We start from the raw sequence: 26,764 nt of genomic DNA, 5'->3' as shown, positions 1-26,764 counted from the left end.
ATATTTCTTCTGAGTTGGCCTAGCACCAGACATAACTACCATATGGAATCTATTTTAAACATACAAATAACTGACCAACCGTTGTTAAAAACGGTTAGACTGAAGACTTCAACTCCCAGAATTCGATAGTTCTCGAAAGGGACAGTGCAGGTTCAAATTAGGTGAGAGTGCGATTAACACCGCAGCCGACTAACCGTAAAACAGGCAACGTTGTGCGTTTTTAAGGTACTGTTTTGAGCATCGGCGCTAAACTGGGAGTTCAATACGCCTATAGAAAACTGCCATCGTTGCACAGAGGATTAATGCATTTGAAAGAACATGAGCGACAGAGTCGAAAAAGGCCCCACCACTCGCAAAAGAAGAAGTTCAATCTCTGGAGCCGCCTTTGCTAACGCTACTTTGAAACAAGCAAATGGCAAATTCGCTGTCAGTAAAAATAATAAAGTATCAAATCTGAAGCAGGACGGGAACAGCAGTTCGAAGGAAAATGTATACGAATCGCATGTTACTGCAGCAGAAGATAGAGGGAAAAATGAAATTCAGTACTTTGGTAAACTCAGGTAAGTTGTGACAAAATCGTCTTCTTGTTACCAGAGATAGACTAGATAGTTAACCAGGTTTATCATATGCAATGGCTAACTATATTAACCAGTGAAAGTTCAATTTATCATGGCGATGGTGTAGCCTGTAACGCGAAATTTAATCTACATGAAGGGTCACTAGCGAGCGTGTTTGTTCAAGGAGGGGCCATGCCTGCTGTGTCAACTAGACTGGTCTACTGTAAATCTGAACAATCGCCTACTCCTAAGTAAACAAATTAAAATATTGTAGGCCTACTCCTGCTATGTAGCCTAATGAACGTGTTAAGCTAACGAATCGAACCCAACTAATGTACAGTTTATTTCATGGGCAATGGGAAATTAATTTAAGTTTAGTGAAGTTTTGCTAACAAACTATAAGTTACTAAATAAATATTTGGATAAATCTGACTTTTGCTAACTGAATGACGTACAGATATGGTACTGTAATCGTTATTGTGGGATCAGATGCTTATTATTGTGGGATCAGATGCGTGGGAAAAATGAGCACCGGCGGGACATTGGAAAAACTTTAGTAACTTTAGCTAGGCTACTTTCTGATACAGTTCTGTGCCATTTAGCAGCTCAATAAAACGTAGCTAAATTAATTTGCAGCCCAATGCCCCTTTTTGGTTAACACGAAATCTTAGGACAGAAACTATCCTAAGATTTGTAGCCTACTTCTAAAAATTATGTTGAATATTTTTGGAAGTATTTTTATCAGCTGTATGGCGTAATAACAATCGTTGTTATAGTGCGAGACGTGGTTGCAGAACACGTTTTCCTTTTGTGTACGTTGTGTAAGAATTGCAGTCTACTGTATTGCATTTGGGGAATTGAATATGCTGGTGTCACACATGTCCCATTTAACCTTTTATACGCCATGGTGTTCCCTGACCCTGGTACGAACAGTCATTATAGTATTGAGGTTGACACGTATAGAAAGAAGGATCCACTGCAGTATGCATTGCACATGATTAGTTGATGTAATAAACATCTCTTTTCGAGTTAAAGATTTAAAAAAAGGAAAAAAAAAATATATATATAATGTTTTTGATTGGATGAAGAATATCTACAGAAGTGTCTGAGGATTTGCAGACTCTACATTGGCAAGCATCAGATCAGGGCATTTGGTCATTTGTGGTCTAAAGCAAGAAAAATAGTCTACTCTTAAAGTAATGTGTCTAGTTATATTATGCTTTCAGTGGCTGTGTAGCTTTTTTATAGCATTTACTCACAATTATAAACATTTAAATCCGTTTTACCAGGCTGGTATTTCTTTCCTTTCTCAGTTCTCAAGCTGTGCAAGCTCTTCCCTCCCAATTAACTGCATCATGTTGGTGGTAAATGGTGAAGACCTTTATTTTACTTGAGATTCTGATTAGGAACACAAGGAGTTAGAAATTGTAAGATGTAGGCTACTCAGGGGCTTGGCCACACAATGCTTGAAAAGTTTTTTATTAAAATCTATTCTAAAAGTAAATGGTAGTCAGTGTCGTGGGGACAAGATTTTCAACGGGCCAGGTTTGTAATGTATTGTAATGTTGTGGTTTTTAGCTTTAAGTTTTAAGCTTTGAACTTTATTCCAATTTCACAATACCCCCATGATTTTTATGTGAGAGAGGTCCATTTACTGGGGATCCTTTGACCCTCTTCCGTGTTGCGAAACCTGTTCTCTGATAGGTGTGTCTGCCGTGCTGCTTACATAAGGTGGGGCCACAGATTAAATGGGAAACTGTGGATTGTCTGTGATCGCTGAAATATACAACTGTATCATTATCAGAGTCATTTTTCACATTGTATGTGTACAGCATGTATGGGGCTGGAATTATTAATGGTCACAATTCATTTAGTTTAAGCTGAAACTGTTGCACAGTAAAATATTTTTATTCTATATTTTATGCATGCAACTTTAACAAGAGAAATGTTCACAGTTTACATTTTAACTTATATTGTATGATATCTCACCTGAAACACTTTGTGTTTATGTAAACTGTACACATTGTTTATTTCTTGTAATCGTGGTATTGGGATCCCAAAACAGAAACATTGTTTCAGAACCGCATGTTTCAATTACATGTGTTTTGAAAGTAGAAGTGGGTATTTTAAGTGAATTCAGTGCTTGATGACCCAAAAACAGATAAGTAGACCGAAATTTCTAAACAAGTTATGTTATGTTCAGCATTTGGTTATTGATTTGTAGCCTAATATGTTTCCATTACAACTTTCCCTCTGCATGTTACAGAAAGAATACTGCCTGAGGTGTTTTGGGTGCAGTTGTTGGGTAGGCTGCGTATGTTTAATAAAACTTATCAAAAATGTCTTACTGTTAGTATTATGGTCACACATACAGCACATACACATACCTTTTCAGCTTTGGGGTACTTTTCCTGTTTTTGAGTATGTATATCCAGAGGCAATGCCTCCCAAAGCTATAAAATTAGGTTCTTCCAGTGAAAGATTGGGGTGTAACAAAGGTGAATGAAGTCTTAGGCTATGCCATTTAAGTTCAATATTGAAGAAGCTGTCAGTTAGTTTGAAAACTTTTTCAGGGTTTTGATGTTTTGACGCGCTGAAACAAACACTGGTTTGGAAGTCCAGTTTTGGAAAAGATATTTTATGATATTTTTCTGTGGGATGAATCTTGAGTTATTTATACCACCCAGTGTGCTTTGCTGTACACTTGTTTGGGGATACACTGGAACTCTGAAAGCCAGGGGATATAATTTCTGTACGCTGTTTATATGTTTGTACAGTGCCCCTCAAAAGTATGGTAACGGTAGAGTAAAATGTTATTTTTTGCTGCAAACTTAAGGCACCTGAAATTTAGATCAAAGATACGTATGAGGCAAGAGTACAGACAATAAGCTTTTGTTTCATGGTATTTACCTACATGTTTTTCATTTTACAGAAAAAGCAGTTTTTTCTGTTGAGTCCCCCCATCAATTCTAAGTTGGATTCAACTAAACATTTTTAAAAAATAGAGTAAATCATAAAAAGCTTATTTGGAGACTAAGATCTAGCACTCCTCAAGGTCCAGGCAACTGGATTCAAATTGTGGTTATATTCCCCAGAAGAGAGGATTGATTGTCTTCTTAATATTTATTTCAAGTTTTCAACCCAATTATAGGTATTAAATTGTAATGAACACTGTTAGATTATTGTGACCTGTTCAGGGGACAAGGACAGGGTGGGCGTGTGTCCTGCACTCATTAACATTCATATCCGTAAGACACGTCATGTGTAAATCAGTCCTAGCTAGCTAGGTTAGAGCCGGTTAGAGCAGTAAACTTACACTACCAGACAAAATGAAAGAAATCAACATAAACTAGGCTTTACCATCATATAGTTAAACTTGAAGATAATTCAATGTGTAATAATGATGTAACGCTGAGCTACTGTGCACTAACATTAGACTCTATAGCAGGTCTCAAACTCCGGACATCTAAATAAAGAACGTCTTTGATTCCGCATGTCTAAGCTTGAAAGCTATTTAATTTAAGCTAGCTAATGGTAGGCCTACTTAACGATCAACTACATTCGGTGACAAGGCCAAAAGGGGCACTGGAAATAGTAACGGTACAGGTTATTGTAATCCTGCAGTGCTTGTGACTCCAGAAATAAAACTTATTTCTTATTGGTATCTTCATTTGTGTGAAAATAAAAAAGTGTAATGCTTTCTCCACTTCCAGAGATGGGACAATGCTTAGGCATTTTCAGCTTAGCTCGTCTTACCCATACAGAAGTGGCAAGAGCGTCATTTTACATATTACATGTAAAAAAAGATTTCACTGGACTCATGGTTTTTGTTACGTAACTAACCCCCATTTTACGGCGCCCACTGAAAACCTGCCGTTTGACCAAGGGGGAACCCCAATGGCAATTTCGGCTTTTATGGGGTTTTTTAGGGTAATGTCATGATAGTGAAGGAAATGGCGTGTCCACAACAATACATTATGTGCATGCGTCTATACATACATACATACATACTAACAGCGTACTGAAAATGTATCTCCCAACTTTCAGTTCCAGTTTTCCCCAAACACACATACACTAGTTAGACCTGTTAGAAACAGCCTCCGGCTAATCCAGTTTTATTTACAGTAAAAAAAAAAAGGCATGGCCTCTTCTCTGCTGATGTGCCTGTTTTTCGTATCAGCATTGTTGCAGCATGCAAATAGATTTTGACTGACAATGTCTGTAACTGTGGTTCTCTGAACAAGATTGAGCTTATGTATAACCTAATTAATATGCAAATTGACCATTTTATGTGTTCAAACACTGTTGGAACAGCACATTCTTTCACAGATAATTCATAATAGATTAAGTGTGAAGATGTCAAATACAGATCAGCGTTCGATGAACAGCTCAATCAAACCTAATTAACTGAGAGCTTAGTTTTCCCCCAGGACCAAGGGGGAAGAAGCACTGCCTTACAGAAATGTTCTGAAATCTTTTGCATAACTTAAGAATGTCTCTTCTGCACTGATGATTTATGTTCTCTTTGCTTCTGTGCAAATTTTTCTTCGCAGTTGCCACAAGCTGCAGGAATCCTTGCTCAGCTCTGCCAGTGGCTACAGCAATTACAGGGGAATCCTCAACTGGTGCGTTGTTATGCTGGTGAGTATCACCCTGCATCTATGTCACAGAGATGTATTAGGGGCTATTGCAGGGTGTTCAGCCAGGGCTCCAGAGAGCCACAGAGTCTTGTGCTTTTTCATTCAGGCACTTACCCACCTCATTCAACATGCATTTTAAGGGTGTTGTATAAATTGGCCCTTAAAAGGGTGACCACTCTTTTGTGACACTAGACCATTTTACTTGCTGAAGCATACTTGTATTTCCTGCAGTTTCTTTCTTAAATGACGTACCAACTCCATTAACTAGCTTAACAAAAGTTATCATTTATTTTTTAAAGTTTATTTACATACTTATTAAAGTGATAGAAGGCAACTATAATGAGGTAACTGAGGTATGGTCCTAAGTACTGAAAGGAACACAGTAACCAGGATCAGTGGTGATTTTAATAAACAAAAAAAGCACAAGGACAAAGACAATCTTAGGAATAAAAATAAACACGGGTAGGCTACAAAGGACTGGAACTAGACCAAACAGCAAGAAATTTGAGAGCCCGCATTTGCCAAACACAAGGCAGGAGACTCAAGACTGAATGACAAACTAGCCACTTGGGACCTGTGTCATGAAAGTGCCTCGTCTTAGTCAAGTCAAGTCCAGGTTAAGCTGGGTCAACAAATCCTGGGTCAACCACGGACAATGGGCATCATGACATTGGTTATGAACTTGCCCTGTCAACCCAGGATTTTCCAGTCAAACTATCTGCGCGTTCACGTGAGGGGCAGTGTTTGTAACAAGCCAAAAGCTCAGAATCATGGAGAGGGGGAGAGTAACGTATTTCCTTATGTAAGCAATATTTTTTTGCAGGATTAGTGAGGGATGGGAAGGGGGATTAAGAATTGATCATTTTCGTTTGTCAGATCCTTTAACCTTTTTGTGTTTGAGTTATTTTGTGCTTTTCTCACAAGAAATCCTCACTAAAGGTGCAAGTGTTTTTATAAGGCCCTCTGGTTATTTTTTATTATCACTCAAGATAGCTAAAGTAAGGTTGCTATGAATTATTCATGAACCTTCCATACTCATCCTAAGAAAAGAAATACTGGCTGCCCGTAAAGCCCATTTTACAATCTGTGGACCGACATTGAGTATGGAAGAATCATCTGGTGATATTTCCAATTAAAATGCAAATCAGAAATTGCATTTCGTTTTCATTCGACAATTTCAAATGGGAGAACTACAATGGAATTTCATTTATGTTGGCCTTGTGCCACGAGTAGTTCAAAGTTGATGACAATACCACCAAAAATGAGCAGTATTGTCCAGCGCTAAGCTAGTCTAGGTAGGTTTCCAAAAAGGCTATTTGGAGGATCAAAAAGAACATTTGGTAACCAAATGATTTTATGGGTTTTTACATTCTTGTCTAGAATAGTAAGGATATCTTATCAGGCCATTTTAATGCAAGATGCATTCAATTCAACAAGAATGTAACCTAGGTACAGTACAGCTAATACAGTATACCTGACCAGTAGATTATTATTATTATTATTATTATTCTTACATTTCTTCTGGACTTATCCACAAGTTATATTGGCCAAATTGAATACTCATTCTCTATATTAGGCACAATGTTTCTTAACCACTGAGTTCCTGTTCAATTTTCTTTTGAGTATTATATCCAAGAAAATATGCGTGCCAGCATAAAAGGATGATGCAGTGTTTACATGGGATCTATGCATTTGAGACATTTGTAGTGCAGGAGCAACTTCCATTGAATGCTGGCAATCATATTTATGTGAATTGAGGCTTATTCATACCTGTGGGCCATGGAGACAGAGAAGGCAGAAATGAATGCTGCAGTTAAATAACTTGTGCTGAGAGCTGAGCTTTAAAAAAACTGGTATGTTGGGTACGTGTTGGGTCAGGAATTGGGTCATTCAATGAATCCCAGCAATGTGAAGAACATCTCAGGTTGTAAGCACCCTTTCATTTCTGAGTTGGAGTATGTTTTGCTCATCGGACTGAACCCCCCCCCCCCAATTGAGTATGATTATGTAATAATTTTAAACTGACAAAATTAAATCTTTGTTGGTGGTTTATAAACCAATAAAGTGATTGCAAATAATTTTATCAGTTTACTGGAACCAGCAGCACAGACACTATCTAATTGGCAGCGTGCTGCAGCTGACAGGGAGTACGCTCGGCCCCAGAGAAGCTGTGCTGCACAGCAGGGTGCAGGCTTCAGGAAGAGGGTTTAAATCATAAGGCAGCGTATAATGTCTTACTGCTGTGGGAACTCCCAAACGAACAGAGCACTCAAAGTGTGGTCAGACATAGGCCTACATAGATCAAAATAATCTCTGAAATTTAGAGATGTGAAAATGCACTGTCATTTCATTTGTAGTGTATTGCACATTTCTATCCTGTTAAGTTTTCTGTAATGTGAAAATAGTATCCAGCACATAATAAGAGCCTCTCTAACTAAATTCCTCAAGTGTGGTACCAGTACAGTTCAAAGAACATGATTTGCCACTTCATGACTGAGTGGGCAATGTGCTTTGAAATCTGGTTGTTTCCAAAATCACTGAAGCTATTTAATTTTTATTTGGTTATTGCTAGTATCAGCAAAACGCATTTTTATGTCTCCCACTCATAACATCTAACTTACTTCCTCATCCCTGGATGCTAATCGGCAAATTATCTCATTATCAGTTTGCTCTCCTCGGTTCTGCAGATATAATTGCCGTTTTACATAATCTCAGTGTTTTTTTGAGAAGCTGAGTAGTTGTCTGACGCTCGTGTGGCTGGAACAGTTGATAAAATATTTCAGGTGAGGCTTGTAGGTTATCACAGGTGCTTCTACAGTATCCCCAATTAATGGAATTATACTGGCTTTCAGCTGACTGAAATATTTTTGTAATTTGGGGTATTATCAGCATGGATGTTTGTTTTGTGGATTATTATGAATGTGGTAATGACCTTGCTTTGCAGTTATTCATTTAGACTTTGAAGTTGGAATCTTCATCACAAAACAATAGGACATCCCAGTGTCCGTCATAATAAGAGCTGTGATTAAGTTTTATTTTCCCTTGAAGCAGAGGTTAGTTCAAAAATATTTTGATCATACTCAAGTAAATACGATGGAAGGCATTTAGCACAGTAGACTGAAATTACGAAGTATAATTACTGTATGTTTGTACTGTAGGAAACAAGGGTTTGGATATGTCTAAAAATAAACAACTTGCAATGGCAGGGCTCTGAATTCAAATTGAATCTGGAGCACTGCCAGCGCATAGCCTTCTTCAAAGACGCAGGGCATGAATTTTAATTTTTAAAAGCTGGTATTAATTCAGTCTTTAAAACAAGCTCATTTTGCCATCTGAATAGTTTTATTTTTTCACACTTTGTGAACTTTCATCAAATTTCCACAGAACATGGAGAATTCTTTGTGTGCCTTAATGAGAAATTACAAACCTAAGTGGAAAATTGCCAGTGCGAAAAGAGACAGAAAGAGAACAGACCCAAAAGCTACAGGAGACTATTATGCACTGTAGCGTTTCTTATTTTAGCTTCCAAGACCAAATCTATAATATATGCACAGTGACTGCATAGCCCCGACAATTAATTTAGACTCTTTGAGCAAACACAGCGTAAACAAAGGAAGGAATTCATATTAAAGCAGTAAATCTTTAATATTACTTGTTTTTCAAGTGAAGTATATTATTATGCAGTAAATCCATAATTGAGTCTACCTTCCACAAAGGGATTTGAATATAAACAGGTCCCCAGAGGGAGCTGTTACAGTATTCCTGCAGTATGGAAAACCGTTTCAGGGAATCATCTGGGAAGAGACAGCTGATTGGCACCTAACGGAACAGACAAGGAGCCGTATTTACATACATTCAGGGGGTGGATTGATGAGGATGAAGATTTACGAACAAAGCGTTTTCATTTGGAGCTTTCTTCACTGTTCAAAATCTCAGTTCAGACCCCGACATAGGGGATTTTTCAAGAAATGCTTATTTGTGTACATGTAATCTGTAATATATTTTCCCTTATATTTACATTGAAAAGGTGAATGTGTGCTCAGATGGAATGGGTGTTAGCTATTTTTGTCTGATATTGTCTCCACTGGAGACACGGTTATCTGAAGTTATGTAAGGAAACCATCTGCTACAGAATGGCAATGCTGCCAGTGTAATGACTGGTGACATTAGTGCTTCACAAATTTAAAAAAAATATATATATATATATTATTATAGAGATCCACGGATCAAAAATTTAGTATGGAAAAAGTAATGGGCAGAATATTGTCTGCAATGTGGTTCTTGTTCTACAATGACAATTTTTAAATATAATTTCTATTTAGTTATATTTAATGCTTCCTGAGTGGGAAAGTTCAGCTGAAGCCACAGTGTGGTGCAACATTGAATTCTGACCGTGCTGACAATGACTTGACCACAGGGACGGATTGGGTCAGCAGGGTATGCCCCATCTCATCTAATGAAAGTGACATGAAAGTCTCAGTCAGGCACCTGAGCTGTGCTGGAAGTTGGCCATTGCCCTCTAATGCAGTGTCTGCACTCTTCCACACTGGTGGAAAATGTTGCAGCTGTGGGATGGAGCTACAAATATAATGGGAAATTCCAGATTGGGATGAAACATAATATGAGTTAAAAGGGTGTAAGTGTTATTGTTAATTGTCATTAATTTAATTACTGTTGTTTATGATTTATGCAAAAAAGTATTCACATTATTCTACCAGATCATCTTCTGTTACAGTAAGGCAGCTTGAAACTATAAAAAGTTGAAATTGTAGGTTGGACACTGCCACTGTATGCTTGAGCAAATGCTTAAGTACATATTTTTTGAAACTTTGCAGAGTACAGTGCAATCGCAAAAATGCATTCACAGATAAAAGCTGGTAAATAATAGTGGAGTTTTGGTCATGAATGCCGATTTGTTGGGGCAATGTATTAAACTGTACTGTTGTCTCGTTTCCTCTCTGCCTTTCTGTAAAGGTGTGGGAATAGTCATTCAAAGAACAAGCTGTTTGATTGTTAATTTTGTGGAGTTTGACAACATTCTGATTACTTTCACTCAGAATGAGCTGCTGAATATTAGGGATACTTTGCCTAATGGTGTTCCAACTAAAATTCTATCCTCTTCAGACAGAATGTGAACAATGAACTAGCCAACTGCTAGACAAACTTCTTACCAGGAATTCACACCTTACATTCACTTAGCAGATGGTCTTATCCAGAGCAACTTACAGAAGTGAAGAATATCAGTGTTGTTCTCAGGAATACAAAAGTGCAGTCCCACCAAAGCCCATTTCCAATCAATAAATACAGCAATTTGTATTGTAAGAAGAGAAAATATTACTGGACAGATAACTTTACATATCTATACTTATAATATTATCCAAAAAAGAAATGGGGATAGCATGGGAGCCTGGGTGCACTCTGAAGAGGTGGGTCTTCAGTTACAGTAGTTAGTTAGTTGAGTCTTTATTATCCCCATGGGGCAGTTTCTTCTGCAGCGTAGTATACGGTAAATTATAATAAATAACAACACAACTACAGATAAGATTTAAAAATAAATAAATAATAAAAACACGTTACTATAACTTATTAAAAAGCCATTGACATTTGGGATAAGAGTGTTTAGTCCTGTTTGTTTTTTTAATATAGGGAGCCTATATCTGCTCTCTGATACCTTATGGCTCATATCGGGTACAACAGGGAGAGATCAGATATGTTTATGCTGATGATCCTGCTCGCTAATTTTACAATGTTGGCCAGTCTATTCCTGCACTTAAGCTTTAGGTTACCAAACCAGCAGATCATATTAAAGGTCAAAAGGGATTCAATAAAATACTTATAAAAGATTTGAAACCACCTTGAAACTTCGGAGTTTCCGAAGGAAGAACAAGCACTGATTGGCCTTTCTGCAGGCAGCATACACATTGGCCTCAAAACTTAATTTGTTGTCAAGAAAAGTGCCAAGATATTTCAGTCTGCATTAGAAGATGGCCAGGGTTTCTGCTGTCCTTGTTTGCCTCAGAAAATGGAAAAGATGCTTATCATGCTGCTCCCCATGGCCCCCTGGGGAATTCTGACCATGTAATGGCTCACCTTATCCGCTCATACAAGCAGAAAATAAGAAACAGCCAAGCCTGAGAAAAAGATCCATGAGGAAATGGATCAGCGGGGCCGCAGAGGAGCATCAAGACTGCCTTGACTCCGCTGATTGGAATAAATTAAAGGAGGGTAATGCAAGCATGTCCGACGCAGTCGCGTCTTAGTTTCCGTGAGGAAAGCGGCATGCCATCCAAAATGATTATCCAGTGTAACCGTGAAAAATCCTGCAGTTTGACAGAGAAAGGGCCTTTAAGAGAGAGAATAAGGGCAAAATACCAGCTGGACCACTGAATCTGCCTCACCCAAAGACAAAGTTTTTTTATTTCTGTACATTTTGACTTGTATGTTATTTCATTTTATGCATTATATTGCAAATTTGTGTTTATTTGATCTATGTCTGCTGTCAGAACCACACCAGGTCTTTTAGCTATATGTGATAAATGTGGAATGTATACTTTTTGAAAGTGATTAAAATCTAGACTACTGTGCTACCCCAATCATAATTTAGTGATCTCTCTGTTGCAGGTCTTGAGCAATGCACGTCTTTTCCTGGAAAACCTCTTGAAGTAAGTAAGCAGGATCCTCTTTGCTGGAACCTTGATGTTTCTTACAGGGCACCATGCAAGAATTGCAGAAGGAATGCAATATCACTGGCATTTAGCCTGCTAGTTTATGAGTCCTCAGCCTGCATGTCAGAACCTGTCTCTGAGGGCTGTCCTGAAAAATGGAATACGATCATAGGCACTGACTTGGCATCAAGATTGGGAGGGCAAAAAAGAAAAAAAAAACTTTTACGTTTGGAACAGCTAGATGTTTTGTTCAGTTGCATATTAGTGTTTCCCAATGAAATTATTTGAAAGGTTATCTGACTCTTTGCACTCCTCACTTGGCAACAGGGGATAAGATGTCCTGGAGAGGAAATAGCACTTCCTCTCTCGTATTTTGGAATGAATTACAACATCAGCATATTGTATACTTTTTTATATAGTTGTCAGTGGGTCTCCTTTGACAGGAAGAAGTGTAGACTCAGGCTTTAGGGAGCTCCCGTGAAGCTGAGACCATATGGTGTAATGCACAACACTTCACACTTGAACCCTGCTGCAGCTCCCAGATTCCTCCTGTCCGAGTAGTCCAAGTCTTAGTTTCCCCTCCTAAAGACACTGAATGTTTTCTTCTTCTTGTGACAGTTCCAGCCTTTAGTCACTTTTTAATGAGTGAATGAATTAACTAAATTGTCCTTCTTTTCCTGACCCATTTCCCATTAGTTATGGAATACTGGTGGACCCCATTCAAGTGATCTCACTATTCTGGCAGGACCCTTACAGTTGGCCATCAGCTTGCCTTGTCATTGGTACGTCAAGGGAGGGGCAGCTGTGCATTCCTTGTGCCTGTTTACTTGCCTTTCAGCCTGTGCACCGTGGACCAGAATGTTCTGTAGATATATATGAAAATTTTAACTTTCTGCAATACCTCTGGCCCACTTTATGGATCAGGGAGTGCATCCTCACATATGGACTTAGTAGGAAACAGCCTCACAGGTTAAAGCATCAGCGTTTTTGACTGTTCAGTTTTTTGTCAGGACAAGCTGTTTATGTTCAGTTGACCGTTTCGGAGCATGAATGTGCCCTGATTGTTATAAGGGGAAAAATCTCAAACTTGCACTGCCATTGGATAACACTCGTGGTGTGTGTTAAAGGTTAGCATCTGGTTGAGTCTGGCAGGTGCCGTTTGTGCTGTGATGGAGCTGTTCCGCAGGGGACAGGCGGTCCGAAACTCACATATGCTGTGCTAACAGGGGCTCGTCTCTGATTGGCCCCTAGCCAGTGGCAGCAGGTTTTATCTTCAGACAGGCAGCAGGTTGATAAAGTAAAGCCAGCTAACGCAACTCTGCAAAAAGGGGAAGAGAGCTTTCATTTTTTATTTAGTTGCATTAGATTGGCGGTTAATGGATTGGGGTCTGGACCTGAGGTCATATATTAATCCTGGATGGCCTAGTGCTGCATTACTTCTTATTGAAGCTGTTTACCTCCATTGCTCTTTAAAAAAACTCTATCTAAAATTCTAGTTATCTGTTGAAATTAACAAAGGATAGTCTGTTTATTTTGAGATTCATCGAAAAGAGAACTATAAGCTTCCCCATCTAGATGTAACTACTGAAGTCTGGTTTGATAATGATAGAGATGACATTCCCTTTATCAGTCACTATTCAACTACAGATGTAGTATTTTCATGGCTGTTGTTTTTTGCTGTGTCCAACCCTAATCTCTTCATGTGTTATTTTTCAGTCTCGAATGTGTTCATACTGGCCGCTCTGTACACAGAGAGAAGGCTGTCTGTGGTAAGTAACATGCTGTAATGTGTAGAATTGAAAGGCCCCTATCTGATAGTGATCTTATGTGGCAGTATAATGAATGCCACAGGCCAGTCTCTGACAGTCTGAGCAGTGCCTGACTAGTGTTCCTACTGCTGCTACAACTACGGCTCTTCCCAGGAAGTATAGCTCACGATCTGCCGGACCGCCCTAAAAATATTATATAAATATCTGTATTAATTGTTATAAAGAAAATAAATTGTATTCATGAAAATTTTACTAAGGTACACATGAGGTAAAATTTGACTAAGGTACACAATTTGACTAAGGTACACATGAGGTCAGATTCGACTATGGTAAACATGAGGTTCATGGAAGGTGCTTGTTTGAAGTAAGCTTGATATTAACAAAGTTTTCTGCTGAAAAGCCAGTACGTATTGAGGGTTAACTCCAGCAGTTGTGTTTGGTTCATCAAAGCATCAGTCAGCTGTCCTACTCTATTTATAAATGCCCTGTATGTCCAACTGAATGCTTCTTGGGTTTTATTTTATCAGCAAAACATGAGTTCACGTATTTCCTGTAGGCAGTGCTTTGGAGAGTAAGATTGTATTATCTAGTAGTACTAATTCACTCTGGGTAAGAGCATCTGCTAAATGCTCTTAAAGTACTGATTGTAACCTTGTGAATTTATCAATCTGGAAGTCTTATCCTGCTCTGTAACACCATATTTACTATATCAAGTAACTGGACTTTTAAATGTGCATTTTAAAGTATACAATTATATATATTTTTTCACGGTAGCACCCTGGTGCCTTTTGCAAAGTGATTCCTCTGACTATTATGATAGTATGGGGATACTGATTGCCTGTGTTTTTGTGCAATAATATGAATCTGACGGTCATGATTTTCGCTACAGGGCACCTTCAGTGAGCAATTTGGTACGACCGTTCACTGTGTCAACCTGACGACCATCCTGTGCTTCCCAATGATCACCATTCTGATGCTGGACTCTGTCACCCCGGGTGAGCCAGAACTCGAAAATCTCTCTGTCATCTTCTGCTGGCTACACATTGCATAAGATTTTCAGGAATGACATTCAAAGCATACATTACTCAGAATACAGAATAAGGCAACAGGTTAAATGAGTTAACTAACTACATTCATTATTAAATGTATACCTTTTCAGGTTGTTCACGTGCCTTTTGGAGGATTTAGGTGAATTATCCATGCTAGCCATGCTTGGACACTTTTTTTTCCAGGTAGTGAACTACACAGCCAAAATTCCAGGTACAAGCATACACTGAGATGACATCACTCACCAAGCATTCACCAAGGCTCTGATTACACATTCTGTTTGTGACCTGTGGCTCATATTGTCCAGAGGATTGAGAACCACTGCTGTAGACTATGGAACAAACAATGAGGGCTCAGCTTTACTCTTTGTAGCAAGTTTAAGTTGTTATGCATTATTGTTATTTAAAAGGATGTTGAAGGATCAGAGGTTGCGGCCAAATATTTTATTAACGTATTCAACCAGGACATTGCTAATCTTTTGCTTGCATCAGTATTCCAGTACTTAATTGACAAAAACGTTGGAAAAAAACTTGGCTTTATTCTTCCTCATCAATATTCATAAAGAAGAGTCTAAGAACCCAGCATGAAATAAGATTATCTATTTATATTATTTTGTTCCTGCCTGCAAGTGTGAGCGAATGTAGATCTCTTTGCAGGGAGTCATTGAAAACAGAAAGAACTGTAGTGCTTGGAGAGAAAGTGGAATTTGAGTATTTGAATATTCAGTCTTGGCAGCAATAGAATATGAGTGTGTTTCAGAATTCTAAATGCACATCCCCAGAAAAAGGTTAATCTTAGGTCATGTACAGCAATGGAGGCTTTGTTGAGCTGGAGAGAGCCAATGAAAGAAAGGGGAATTGTCAAGTGCTGAGCAGCAGAAGATCATCTGTGTCTCTCCTGTGGTGCCTTCAACAATGCAAATGTTTGCAAGCCTTTGTTAAGTGATTCAGACTTTTTTCCCCTCTGAAATGCGGTAGGGACTTCAGAGTTGGCCAGAATGAAGGAGCTATGAGCAGACCCAGGAATTGATAATTGGGGAATAGATATGTTTTTGTGGGATTTTGAATCCCAAACCACCTGCACATAATCCTTGGCAGTATTATGGTTTTCTAAAGCTATGCTGTGACCATATAAATCAACTCAAACTTAAATTGTATAGCACATTCCCTTGAACTTGGCATTGCCATGTGGTTTTGTATCTTTGCAAATGGTACATATAGCAGAACTTCCTGTCGTCTATCAACATACTGCCTATTTGCTAAATTTTAAGTGGTGAAGACATGAAGCAATGTCTGTAACTGCTCCATGAAATTAACACAGCAGATATTCTGCAACAAATGTTGAAATTATCTGAACTCTTGCATTAGCACAACTCATGCAATACTGACGACGTGAGAGTTTGGTTCCTTGTCCCATATACCATTCCAGCTAACTCACACAGTGCACTTTAATGCAGTGGCAAGTTAGCACCTAACTGCATCGGCGATGAATGGTTATTACAGTAGTCATAAGATGTGTGTTTGAACATTCCCATAGTCAGTCATGGTCATTATTAGTTCTTGATGTGACACATTAGGAGGTTTTTAAACATTTTGCAGAAACTATGTTCTGTAAGTTTTGTACACACTGACTTACAATGGAGGTGGCCTACTGAGGGGGCAGGCCCCAATCCTATCGCAGTACTGTACTTACTACAGCAAACTTCCCGAAATCACTGTACTTTTCTGAGCCATGTCTGTGCTCGCTTCTTCCTCATCTGTCATCGCGGTGGGCGGCGACAGAGACGCGCCATCTGTCCGCTGTGCCACACGCAGGGGCCTCTGTTTAGACATCAAGGTCAGGGGGAGAGCACCACGGCTGCCGGGCCTGGCACCGGTGCCTGTCCATGCCTCTCCGTGGCGATGCCATCCATCAGAGCCTCCTGCAGGCACCAAGTCCATATTCCATATGGGTGCTATTGATAAAGCAGCGGTACTTCATTACAGCCAACTGAGTGGCGTGCCAACTTTCCCCCCTTTACTCAGTGCCATTTTTTTATTGGTTGTGCTTGTTTGTTTTTATATTTTCACATTTCCTTTTTTCAAAAAGAGGGGAAGTTGGCAGAAATAGAAATATCCAGGGTGCTTAAGTTTTATTTCTTTTTCCAAACGGAAACCGTGTTTTGATGTTTCAATTTGCTGTAGATTGTTAATGTTTAAATTTATGTATTTAATTTTATTATTGTTGCTAACAATAATTGGATAAAATGATAATATATTAGTTTAATATTATTATATGTATTAATAATAATAAGTAGAAGACGAAAAATGTCTATATTGCACCTTTCCATATTTAAAAGGCACTAGTAGTTTCTCACTGTACATTGAGTTTAATACAGATGCCATAAAATTTTAATTTAGATTGATCTACCACTATTTGAAGTCAAAATGTTCCCAACTAAATTTACATTGCTACATACAGGTTATAACTTTTTTTTGGCAGCAAGTGTGTTTATTACAATTGTAGTGTGCAGTAAGTTAAGCAGGATTTATTTTGATGCATACAGTGGGTGCAGCATGATTGTGGTTTGTGCTGATGAAGATTCAGTCATTTATTAACATATTATATTAGCATAGTTCTATTTACCCTTGAACAAATTTGACACACCTGTCCATTAACCTTGATTAGTGATTCAGTGAGTTATACCAGGTCTCCCTGCATAACTAGTTACTCTTATTCAGTTAAGCTTGGTGACTGTGTGTATTAGGGCCTGAACATGAATAGATATGAGCGAAGGAACGCCGTGTGTTTCTGTTAGGACAAGCTAAGGTATTTACACGAACTCCTTTCTAAAGTAGAGAAAACAGCCAATACATTAGAATTGATCTCAGCTGTAATGAGCAGCAGGCAGAACCAGAGTTGAAAGAAATCTGCCGATTATAATTGCATATTTTAATTAGACCATTTTTCCTCCATGTCTGCAGTTGGTGGAGCCTTTGCTCTGGGTGTGTACACCATCCTCTTCCTGAAGCTGTATTCCTACAAAGATGTGAACATGTGGTGCAGAGGAATTCAGCATGCGAAAGCTCGCACTCTTTCCAGATCCATTTCATGTAAGAGCTCCTTCATGGTACAGTCCACCATGCTGCTGTGGTCAGTTTGCATTATCAGTGAACAGCATTTCAGATCTGCCAATCATTTGGTGCTTTGCCTTTTCAATGAATATGCTTAAGGGTCATTTTCTGATTGGAATGCAACAAATGTGAATTTATTGGTGATCTACTACTACTACTGGACACATTCATTATGATAGGATTTTAAAATGGACAAATTGTGAATTATGCTAACATGTGAAACACGTTAATTTCATTAAAGAATATTTATGTAAAACTAACAATAGCCTGCTGAAACATTAAGCACTTTCATGCAGTGAGCTCCATAATTATTGGGACAGACATATTTTTTTATTGATTTAGCTCTGTACTACACAATTTTAGATTTGTGAGCAAACAGTTCACATGTGGTTAAACTGAACATTCTCAGCTTTTATTAAAGGATATTTTATACACTTTGGTTTCACAATGTAGAAAGTACAGCAGTTTTATATATAGCCCCCCATTTCAGGGCACCATAATGTTTGGGACATATTGATGTTATGTAAATGAAAGTGGTCATGTTTAGTATTTTGCTGCATATTCTTTACCTGTAATAACTGCTTGAAGTCTGTGGCCCATAGAAATCACCAGGTGCTGAGTATCTTCTCTGGTGATGCTCTGTTAGGTCTGTACTAGCCATCTTCAGCTTTTGCTTGTTCTGGTGGCTAGTTGCATTTAGTTTTGTCTTCTGTATATGAAACACATGTTCAGTTGAATTCAGTTCAGGTGAATGACTTGATACAAGTGAATTTTGGTCTCATCTGTCCAAATCAAGAAAAAAAGTATGCCTTTTCCCGATCATCATGGAGCTCACATTATGTAAATGCATTGAATGAACTCTTCTTTACCAAGTTTTCCTGCATAGGATGCAAGCACTTAAAAATGAACCCATTTTCTTGTTCTCTGAATCATAGTATTGCAGCCAGAAATTTATATGAGGGTACCTGTCTTTGCTGCCGCCCTCTTTAGTTTGGAAAAGCTCAATATAATGGTTTAGTCATTGTTTCTTATTTCTAATTTCCAGACAAATGGATAGGATGTTGAGCCCTGGATAAGGGTGCATTAAGCAAATGGATGATACACTGTAATAGCAACTCTGCTAGAAAGGTCTGTGTGTTTAATGAAACTGACACCGGCCTGTCTGCACTGCCCACAGTAATGGAGAAATAAAGACCATAATGGTGTTCATGACAAATTTCTGAGACCTCGGCTTGACTGGATTGCATTTGTTTAGTGACGTTGGACACCTGCTGGCTTGAGCAGGAAAGTAAAATGTTTGTTCCTGGGTATTTGTGGTTTTACCTGTTTGTGGGTTATATGATCTTATCCTCCCATATACTCACACACACACACTCACGCGCACATCGATTCTAGATGTAAATATACACTGCACTGCCACCTGCTGTTATAAAGAGGAACCACATTTTGTAGTTTGGGAACTATTTGGGCCAAAGAGACGGACTTTCAGTGTAGATACATCCCCACGTTTTAACCGACAGTTGGGTGAAGGTTTTCTTTGTGTAATGGGTGGGGCTTAGGTGACATAATCCTTGATCAGGTGTTGTAGTTCGGAGCATACCCAGATTACTCCTCACAAAATCTTCTCCCACAGGCCCCGCAGTTCAGAGGTCAAGTAGAGGGGAACGACAAGACAAGGTGTCTTACCCTGGGAACCTCACTCTCAGGGGTGAGTACCACATGCCGTTTCAGGAGCTCCCAATCCCTACCATCTCTTCTGCAGGTCATCTTTACCTCCTTCCCCATGTCTGTCTGCTTCATTCCAGATTTGTACTACTTTGCCTTTGCCCCGACACTCTGCTACGAGTTGAACTTCCCCCGATCTCCACGGATACGCAAGAGCTTCCTGCTCAGAAGGCTTTTTGAGATGGTGAGTTAAGCAAAAGGACATAAGGACTGTGATTGTGAGACGTACCACAAATAGAACAGTTCTTGCCACCATTAAAATAACTACCGCAGGGATGTGTATGGAAAGTAACCACTATGTAACACCTCCAAACAAGAAGAGTTTCTCCCAGAATACAGCACATAACCATATCCACAATTCCGTTAACTATATTTTATTTTTTGTCTGTAAACGGCATATTCCGCTGTAAAACTACCTCAAATTTCTACAGAAGAAAGTTTCAATAAAACAATATATTACTGTCAGTAAATAGCTCTTATACAAAAGTGCAGACAGGAAATACATTGAACCTTGTTTTGTGAAGTGTCTTCAGTACAAGGCTTGAGCAGTTTTAATAATACTTTTATTGTTAGCATATAATTATGGCCACCAGTTTGTCTCCAGGTATCTCGCATTTACTTCAGTATTCTGCCAAAAGGAGGTTGATGGCCTTTTTGCTGAGCCACATTTCAAACAATTATCCTCATTGACCTATCACAGTCATCTCAATTGGTAAAGTAATTACCACCAATTAAGTATGTTGTAGACAATGATTGACAGTGATGTTTACAAGCAATATTCATGTTGAGTGTCAAGTGTCATTCTTTATGACCACAGACATGCAGCAGTATTTTGAAATGTTGTACGGGGTTTGTTAGTTTTTGTTTGAAGCAGAGGGAAATACTTTAAAAATTAAAACAGTTATATAAGATTGAACTTGCACAGAAATACTGAAATAAATAGTATTAATAATAAAATAGTTTGCTGCAGAGGTATATTTGAAAAATTACAAATGAAATAACATATTCTTTTGTCAGCTGTCTAGATTTATTGTAGGTTTTGTGGATTCTGACGTCACAACATTAAAACCGCCAGGTCATGTAGACCACTCTTGCCATTTTCAGCAGGTAATGAGTGCTGTGTGTCTGGAGTCCCTACCCCTGAACAATGCCTTGAGCTCTGTCTGCACAGTGGTGTCTCCATTTCCACAAATCTGGGACAAAACTGATGCAATTTGAATGAAACTGTCTCATCTGGTTCAACATGGTTTAAGGGGAGATTTATAAGAGCCTTTCTCTGTAATCATGGTCCTAATATTATGCTTCACGTAGTGCATTTTTCTGACCTGAACAATATTTTAAAACTTTACCAGATGAAGACTTTTGCACTCGTTCCTTCAATGCAGCATGCATTTGACATTCCCTCCGAGTTCACTTTCCTTCCTTTCACTCTCCCTGTATTAGGTGATCTAATTATAATTTATTAATGTCTGTTAGAATTTATACTTATGACATTTATGTCATAATTGGCTACGGAGTTGTATAATTAGTCACTTGACTGTGCCATTGAGCGCCTACAGAGACCCTGAGACGATAATATCATGCCATGTGCTCAAGACAAACCAGTGGCCCTGCATGTAATGGACTACGTTCATGGACATAAAAGAAATAACCACATGAAAATGTTATGGATTCTATTTTTAGAAATAGAAAAGAAAGAACAAAGCTAAATAAACCGAAATGTGCATGTGATTAATATTTCTAAATATTGTATCATTTTAAATACAAATAACCAAATATGGAAAATGAGACCATTATGATGTAATATTGAGTTAATGCTGGAGAAGTTGCTTTAATTTACACTTTTGAAAAGGAAAAAGTAAGTATTCAAACGGTGCATCTGTAAAGGTTCATATGCATTGGTGAATTGCAAAAGGAAAAAAACCTTGGTGCTACTGACGACTCAAGTAGTATTTCATATAGAAGCATAATTCAAATACATTTTTAAGAATAGCGATTGAAATCGTTTTTTGTTGTGCTTTTTGTTATTGTTATTTGAGTGTTATTTCCATGTGTAGATTGTCCTGGAACTTTAATCCTAAGGACATGACCCCTACTGAAGAACTTCTACATACACAAATAGAACTTCTACATAGACAGATTTCAAATCTGTTTTATGTGATTGAAATTCAACCCCATCAGTGACCCCCAGTTTGACCCCTCCCATACATGTTGGTTTATTTCAGGACTGATGACTGAAATATGTTAAATTGTTTTCTATTTCAGCTATTCTTCATGCAGTTATTGGTTGGATTAATACAGCAGGTACGTAATATTTTCTTATGTGATTGTTTTACTGTGCGTTAGCATTTCAGGTAATGACATGCCATTTTGTTTGACACAGGATGGTCTGTCTTTGAATGTCAGATTCATCCCTGTTATATTTCTTCCAGTGGATGGTGCCCTCCATTCAGAATTCAATGAAGCCATTCCAGGTAAGCTACAGCATTTTTGTCACTGTGACATGTACTGTTTTACTTTACGTTCATGTGCAGTTACACTGTTTCTTTTATCTTCTTTGCTTCTAGGATATGGACTTTTCCAGAATGATTGAACGGCTCTTAAAACTTGCCGTAAGTATATTTAACCGTCTCTACACTGTTGAGCCCTACTTATACATCTACAGTCTAATGCATTGAGATTTTTATTCCCTCCTCCCCCTCTTCCTCCCAACAGGTGCCCAATCACTTCATCTGGCTCATCTTTTTCTATTGGTTTTTTCACTCATCCATGAACTTTGTAGCTGAGCTCATGCAGTTTGGAGACAGGGAGTTCTACAGGGACTGGTGGTAGGTGGAAGTCATTTCTTCTTGTCTATATAAAAAATGAGGAATGTACTTCAAAGAAATTACACAGGATGGTTCTTTCTGAAAAACTGAAGCTCAAAGAAAGTGCATGGTTAGAAATTACAGTTAATTCACTAGGCTTTATCGGGTTAGCTGCATTGAGATGGTGTGTTGTTTTGGCCAGCCAGATAAACATATTTTGTTTTCAAATACTTCATTATTATTTTTTCCTAACACATCTTAACTAGACTAAGTTCCTCTTGGATATGAACCCCAAGTTACCCTCTGAACATGGTCATTTTCTTTGCAGTAGTATAAAGCTTAAGCCCTGACAGAGGTTTGATCTTTAATCAAGAAAATGAGCCCAAATTCAGACTCTACCACATCTCTGGAGAGTTCAGTATGTGCTCGTCTTTTTTTTCCTTGAGGTGCTTTGGGGTGTTACTATTGGATTCTAAAGAACATCCAAGATTCCATCACTTTCTTATCTGTACTAGACTTTCTTTGATATTTGTTCATGAGAAGTAGAGTATAAGAATTTTAGAGAGGAAATAGTTAGTAAATGATTTACAAGGTTAAATAAGGACAGAAGCTGGAAGCGTGACTTCAAAACTGGATTATGAGAGAAAATCTATGAGTGACCCAAGCCCTCCCTTCCAGTAAAATCCACTGCAGGCGGCGTGCAAAAAACATAGGGGAGTAAATCGGGGGGATTTGCCACAGCATGCTCCTCCTGTCGCTGTGATAAGCTCGACTTTTTCAAAGCTTCATCTAAGAATAATATCCAGACAGAATTCCCAGTTTCCAGGCTGCACTTCGTGTGCGGAATCGTGTCTAGGAAAGAAGTTGAGTTTTAGAAGTGAGCATCTTTATTGTGGCGCAACAGAATATTTTCTTTTTTCAGTCAAATGTGATTTATTTAAGAGTCTCGGCGTTAAGAACGGCCCATCCAAGCAAGGAAGAAATCTATCTCCTTTGTTGAAGAACTCCCTACTCAACAACTTCAGATCACATACTGGGACTGCATTTTAACAAGGAGAAAGTAGTGGGTGGTAATCAGGACAATACCTGGTGGTGTGATGTTTGCTATACTCATGAATAATCCAACTTATAATTACTTTTTTTTTTTTTTTCAAACTGTCCTAACACTGTTGGGGGGGGGGGGGGGGCAGCTTTTTGAATTGTAAGCAAAATTATTTTGTCAGCTCCTTTAATGATGATAGCTCATAGTCTGCCTTCTGTGTTAGCAGTGAGCTTCAATGCAGTCCAGCGTACTCCATCCATCTGCCACAAACGAACAGAAAACACCCGCTCCCACTAATATAGTCCAGCATTATCTGTGCAATAAATCCTTCCCTGACTGCTTTTGTCTTGGCAGTGCAGGGGAAGCCATTTCTGCTGTAAGTTTGTGGTAGATAATTGGCCTGGAATGGAACTGATAAGGAAACTACATTAAAAGGCATTAGGCGTGACAGGATTCTAGAGGAACTCTGCAGCGCAACACCGCGCGCATTTAAATTTTTGATTAGGATTTATGGCATGGTCTGGTTTATCTCTTTAAGGTCTGTCGGCTTTGACAAGGCACAAAAAAAGTGTGTGGTCTTTCGGTCACGCAAGAGCCTGATGCTGCTTCTTTTTTTAATCAGCCTGTACTTCTGAAACCTCATGCAGGTTATCTATTTTTATTTCATATCCGCGCGCAGCAAGAGTGAGGATTGCCTAGGTTTACACCATATCCGGTCACAGTAAGAGGGAGAGGGTGGACTAGTTTTACATAAAATCTGCACACAGTAATAAGGGACCCTTTTGCAGGAACTCGGAGACAGTCACGTACTTCTGGCAGAACTGGAACATCCCAGTGCACAAGTGGTGCCTTCGGTGAGTGAGCAGCCTTGAGCAGCCTTGGCCAGCCTGCCTGGGCCCCTCAGCCCCAGAGCAAACTCTTTCAATGTGTTTATTCATTCAGTTCTCTTTCACCATCTTTGCTACTCAGACGTAAGTTCACTGATGTATTTCAGGGAAAATGAACTGACCAAAGCAGTGTACAGCATTCCATTTGTGAGTTTTTATACCATAACCACTTGTTTTGGGGGTTTTTGTGGGATATTTTCTCTCCGAAGTCACTTCTACAAGCCAATGCTGAAAAGAGGAGTCAGCAAGTTGATGGGGCAGGCAGCTGTGTTCCTGGTTTCAGCATTTTTCCATGAGGTGAGCTATCAGTGACAGCCTATAGTTGGTTTTTCCCCCTAAAATATATATTTTTGCATTTTGTCCACACATTAAAAAGTAGTTTTTTTTATCTTTAAGATTTTTTTACGGTTCTTACTGGACATAAAGTTTCCAGTTTGATCCTTTTGTGGAAAATTGGTACATACTTTTAATCACTGCACTTTTCTTCAGTATATGTCCGACTTTATAAAGGAAAATAATATAACAGAAAGCTGTGATGAACAGTTGATCATCCAGCAGCTGTTCATTCTGACATTAACCTTCAGAGAACATGGGCACATCCCAACTGCGCTCTGACATGCTGAGAGTAATGACGCCCGAGAGACACATGACCCTTGTTGAGAGTGGGCTGTCAGTTGTCTGCTACCCAGGAGAATGTATTATTTACACTGACAAAGTCACCCGCCACAAGCGCGACAAACTTTATTTGCAGTTCCTCTTCAGTATCTCTGCCTGTTGGGAGTTACCTACAGTATATGTGTACAACAAATAAAATGCTGAATTTTGTGGTTGATTTCAGTACCTGGTCAGTATTCCACTGAAGATGTTCCGGCTGTGGGCGTTCATGGGCATGATGGCTCAGGTCAGAATGAAAGAATTCAATGATACCCTCTTGCCTATTTTTTTTTTTTCCCCCTTTGTATTGCATTCACCCTCTTAACTGTCATTGCAGCTTCCTCTGGCCTGGTTCGTGGGCCAATTTCTCAGGGGTACCTATGGCAATGCAGCAGTGTGGATCTCACTCATCATTGGTCAGCCCATTGCAGTACTTATGTATGTCCACGACTACTATGTTCTCAACTTTGGTGAAACAGGAGCTGCCTAAATGCTAGTCCCATCCATGGTACCCTACTTTTTTAAACAATAGAAATATGAGCACAAATTTACATTGAGATTTATTCTGTGTAAAAAAAAAGAAAAGAGAAAAAAAAAAACATTTTATACAGTAAATATTTGTGGTTTGATTAAACAGAAAATATTTTTGTAATGTTAAAACATTTTCTTGTTAAATAGGCTTTAAAGAAATAAGGCATTCAAAAATAGAATTGTAACTGCATATATTTGTATTGTTTCTAAAGTGGTCATATCACCTTCTTCCTTTAAACTTTGCACTGAATATTTGTAGAGATTGTACCATCCAACAGTACTGCAGTTAGTCTGAAACACTGTCCAAAGAATAGATTTGCCTTCCTCATTCCTCTTGTCTGTACTTTTCTGTGGTATTGGAAGATCAAATGCATTAATTGCTTATTGATACATAATAGACTTTTGTGAACTGTTCAAGAAACATTTTTGACTGAGCACATTAGCTGATAATATTTAAACTGCTCAAGATTCATCCATCTGTCAATTAACAAATTTGTCCAACTGAAAATAAAACTCATGTATAGCGTCCATATTTATGCTCCTGGTGCTCCATTTTTGCACTACAGCGGCCCTGAAAATGTGTGGTAGTAGTAATAAATACACACACACACACACACAAAAACAGTCATAGGCTAAACCTTAAGTTTTCCAAAATTAACCGTTTGGAACATCGTTAAAAAGAAAGAATGCACTGGTGAGCTCAGTAATCACTAAGGGCCTATGTCCCAAACATTATGGAGATCACGGTACATAAATTCATTTATTTAATACTTCTTTACAAGGTTTTGCTGCGTAGGATGCTGGGACTTAATGTTTGTCCCAAACATTATGAAGCTCATTGTGTATATATAAACACACACAAAATTTCACTTCTTGCCAATGAACTGTTTAAAATATATTTTTAGGTTGGCAACATTCCGGTGTAGTGAAATTGTGTCTGCAATTCTGTAATTTAATTTGTATAACATACAATGTGTATAGTTTGCTGAAAGAGAAGACATAACATCAGCACTTTCATATAGCAATAAAATGTGATGTATCATCTGGGAGGACTTGTGCTCCTAGCAGTATTGTTCTGTTATTTCCATTCTCTGATAAGAGACTGCAGTTTATATACTCATTTATTCCCCCCCTACTCCTAGCATTGATTTTGCCTGTTTTTGCGCTGCAAATAAAAACAATGTGTGTCCAAATGTTTTTAGGGGTCACTCGTTTGACTCATGTTTAATTCTGATCTGTGGATCTTTTTGAATCTGTAATCTATGTAGTGTGCTGTCCTTCAAGACATACTTCTAAGTATTACTAAACCTTTGGGTGAGTAATACCC

General features: G+C 38.5%; 1 protein-coding gene across 1 annotated transcript; it reads left to right on the top strand.

Annotated features, from left to right (window-relative positions):
* LOC135260648 (diacylglycerol O-acyltransferase 1-like) lies at positions 1–25,969 on the top strand. Its single transcript, XM_064346070.1, has 17 exons — positions 1–560; positions 5,111–5,198; positions 11,819–11,859; positions 12,559–12,644; positions 13,579–13,631; positions 14,521–14,626; positions 17,642–17,770; positions 19,425–19,499; positions 19,597–19,700; positions 21,782–21,820; positions 21,949–21,990; positions 22,084–22,128; positions 22,232–22,344; positions 24,154–24,219; positions 24,462–24,549; positions 25,091–25,153; positions 25,244–25,969. The coding sequence occupies exons 1-17, from the start codon at positions 319–321 to the stop codon at positions 25,394–25,396; spliced, it is 1,533 nt and encodes a 510-aa protein (XP_064202140.1). The 5' UTR covers positions 1–318; the 3' UTR covers positions 25,397–25,969.
* Positions 25,970–26,764: the final 795 nt, after the last annotated feature.

This window comes from Anguilla rostrata, chromosome 1 (genome assembly GCF_018555375.3).
Source record: "Anguilla rostrata isolate EN2019 chromosome 1, ASM1855537v3, whole genome shotgun sequence".
NCBI lineage: Eukaryota > Metazoa > Chordata > Actinopteri > Anguilliformes > Anguillidae > Anguilla > Anguilla rostrata.
The sequence above is the reverse complement of the archived record's forward strand: the minus strand, read 5'-3'. Positions and strand labels throughout refer to the sequence as shown.

Coding starts and splice junctions, on each gene's coding strand:
- LOC135260648 (XM_064346070.1), top strand. CDS start 319: ATGAGCGACAGAGTCGAAAAAGGCCCCACCACTCGCAAAAGAAGAAGT. Junction 17,771..19,424: donor TCTTTCCAGATCCATTTCAT/GTAAGAGCTCCT, acceptor CTTCTCCCACAG/GCCCCGCAGTTCAGAGGTCA. Junction 19,500..19,596: donor TGGGAACCTCACTCTCAGGG/GTGAGTACCACA, acceptor GCTTCATTCCAG/ATTTGTACTACTTTGCCTTT.